Here is a 2,050-nt window from a genome sequence, read left to right on the forward strand (position 1 = left end):
GATCTGCTGGTTTCGCTTTCTTGTTTCTGTGCAGCTGGATCCTCACTCAGCAAGCCACGTCTGTCACTTACTGAGTTGCCAGACTGTCCTCTCTGTCTCATCGTCTGCGTGTGCTGAATGGTTGTGAGGAACTTGGCACATTCCAGAAAGCCGTGAGCCAGTGCGAGGTCTGCTGCTGTTTGTCCACTGTTGTTGCACAAGCTGAAACACAGAAGTAGCAGTAACCATTTAATTAAATTGGATTATGTATTATCAGCAAGCACTGATCAAGATTAATTAAGCGGTAGCTTTAGACAGAGATATACAAATAGGTCCAGAACCAATACCAAGAAGTCTTGTTGAGGATAGCGTGGGGCTCTACTCAGAGAGAGGGCTGGTATTAAATACAAAAAGGAGCGGTTATTTTAAAATAAATTTGTCATCAGATTTTGTCTGGCTTAGCACATCAGAAAGGCAAAAGGACGGTGAGCACAGCATTAGTCAGAATGGAAAACTAACCAGGAGAACTGTGATCAGGAAGGTTCTCTTAGCAGAGAGGTCTTAAACGTGGAACTAAACCACAGCATATGGCCTGTGCTACTCTGGTGTTTATGGCAGGTTGCCATACTGCTTTTGTAACTATAGTCATGCTTTACTTACAGTCACAGCCTGCACACTCTGAACAAGAAAAAGGACTGTGTAAAATGCATGCATCCTTTGACACTGTTCCTAAAATGAATAAATGTAGCTCAACTTACTCAATTTTGGCATCGCCAGCAACAAGGAGAGCAAGACATTCCAAACTCCCAGCTTTTGCTGCTTTGTGGATGGGGGCTTCTCCAAGGCAATCCTAAGAACGTAATTTAGATATAGCCATCATTTGGAGGAAGGGGAATAGGACGACGCGATATTGTTCTCCAACATGCCTGTTCACAGAGCGTATGTTACTCTGTATACCAGTCCGGTGTGAGTTGAGAGAGGGAGATGAAAGGAGCGTAGCTAGTAAAGTGTACTGGGTAACTGCCATTAAAATGTGTGCTCTATTCAGCACAGCAAAGCCAAAAATACTGTCCCACGCAATACTCCTTGTTTAACCTTTACCTCCCAAAGGATTATTTATACAGCATACACTCTCTACACTGATTAACAGCATCTTGCAGCACCGTTTGGGGATTGCTGTGACCCACAGCTTGCTGCTCAGAGGTATAAGCAAATAAAACTTTGCAGCTAGAGGAAGAATACTTATATTTGCTGGAAGCAGGGGAAAAATTTCAGAGGAAAAAGGAATACTCGTTTGTGTAAAAGAATTAAGTTATTTTGACACCTTCATGCAGCACTGTAAGTGTGAAAATGGTATTATACATAGCAAATGAAATTGCTAACGCAATATAGACAGGATATCTAGATCATGCTAGAATTAAGTTATTCCAAAATAAGCAACCCCAGATACCTCATGCAATACAACTGTGTATATAAAACAAAACCTCTCTTAGATAAAAAATGCAGTACTAATTGGATTTACTGACATGATTGATAGAAGTGGGGGAGCAGAACTTCCCTATTTTTACCTGTTGGTTCAAATTTGCTCCTGTCTGCAATTGCCAAAGTAGGAAAAAAGCTTCACCACCACAAGCAGCCAAGTGAGCTGGAGACTGACCAAAGGCATCTGCAGGTGCATTCACTCCCGCTCCTGCCTCGAACAGATGGCTGAAAGTACCAGACTAAAATAAGATAATAATAAAAAAAAATAAAATCACAATGTTACTGCCAGCCTAAGCCACAGCAAGTCTCAGAGCACTGCATCAAATCAGAAAACATTCCCCTCGCAAATCATCGGACCTGTATGTTCCTTGAGACAACCCTTTAAAACAAAACAAAACAAAACAACCCCACACCAAACCAATCCAAACATGATTTTTTTTGGCTTTTATTCTCTTAACCAGAGACACTGACCGGCATCGGCAATGCCCCATCATCTCCAGCAGCAACTCCAGGCGAACTGCGCCTGGCGCAGTCCCGTAGCTGGGCTCCCCGTGAGAGAGAACCCTGCAGCCCGACCTTCCCAGACCTC

At 43.0% G+C, this 2,050-nt stretch overlaps 1 protein-coding gene across 1 annotated transcript in view; it reads right to left on the minus strand.

Annotated features, from left to right (window-relative positions):
- LOC104491464 (ankyrin repeat domain-containing protein 37-like) overlaps positions 1-1,938 on the minus strand; it is a 2,740-nt gene extending 802 nt beyond the window's left edge. Inside the window, exons 1-4 of the mRNA XM_010133893.1 lie at positions 1,933-1,938; positions 1,548-1,700; positions 738-829; positions 8-201 (exon numbers count right to left, since the gene is read on the minus strand). Coding sequence (XP_010132195.1) covers positions 8-201; positions 738-829; positions 1,548-1,700; positions 1,933-1,938 — 445 coding nt within the window. The remainder of the gene's footprint in view (positions 1-7; positions 202-737; positions 830-1,547; positions 1,701-1,932) is intronic.
- Between the last annotated feature and the right edge of the window lie 112 nt (positions 1,939-2,050).

Source organism: Buceros rhinoceros, unplaced genomic scaffold (genome assembly GCF_000710305.1).
Source record: "Buceros rhinoceros silvestris isolate BGI_N320 unplaced genomic scaffold, ASM71030v1 scaffold32023, whole genome shotgun sequence".
Taxonomy (NCBI): domain Eukaryota; kingdom Metazoa; phylum Chordata; class Aves; order Bucerotiformes; family Bucerotidae; genus Buceros; species Buceros rhinoceros.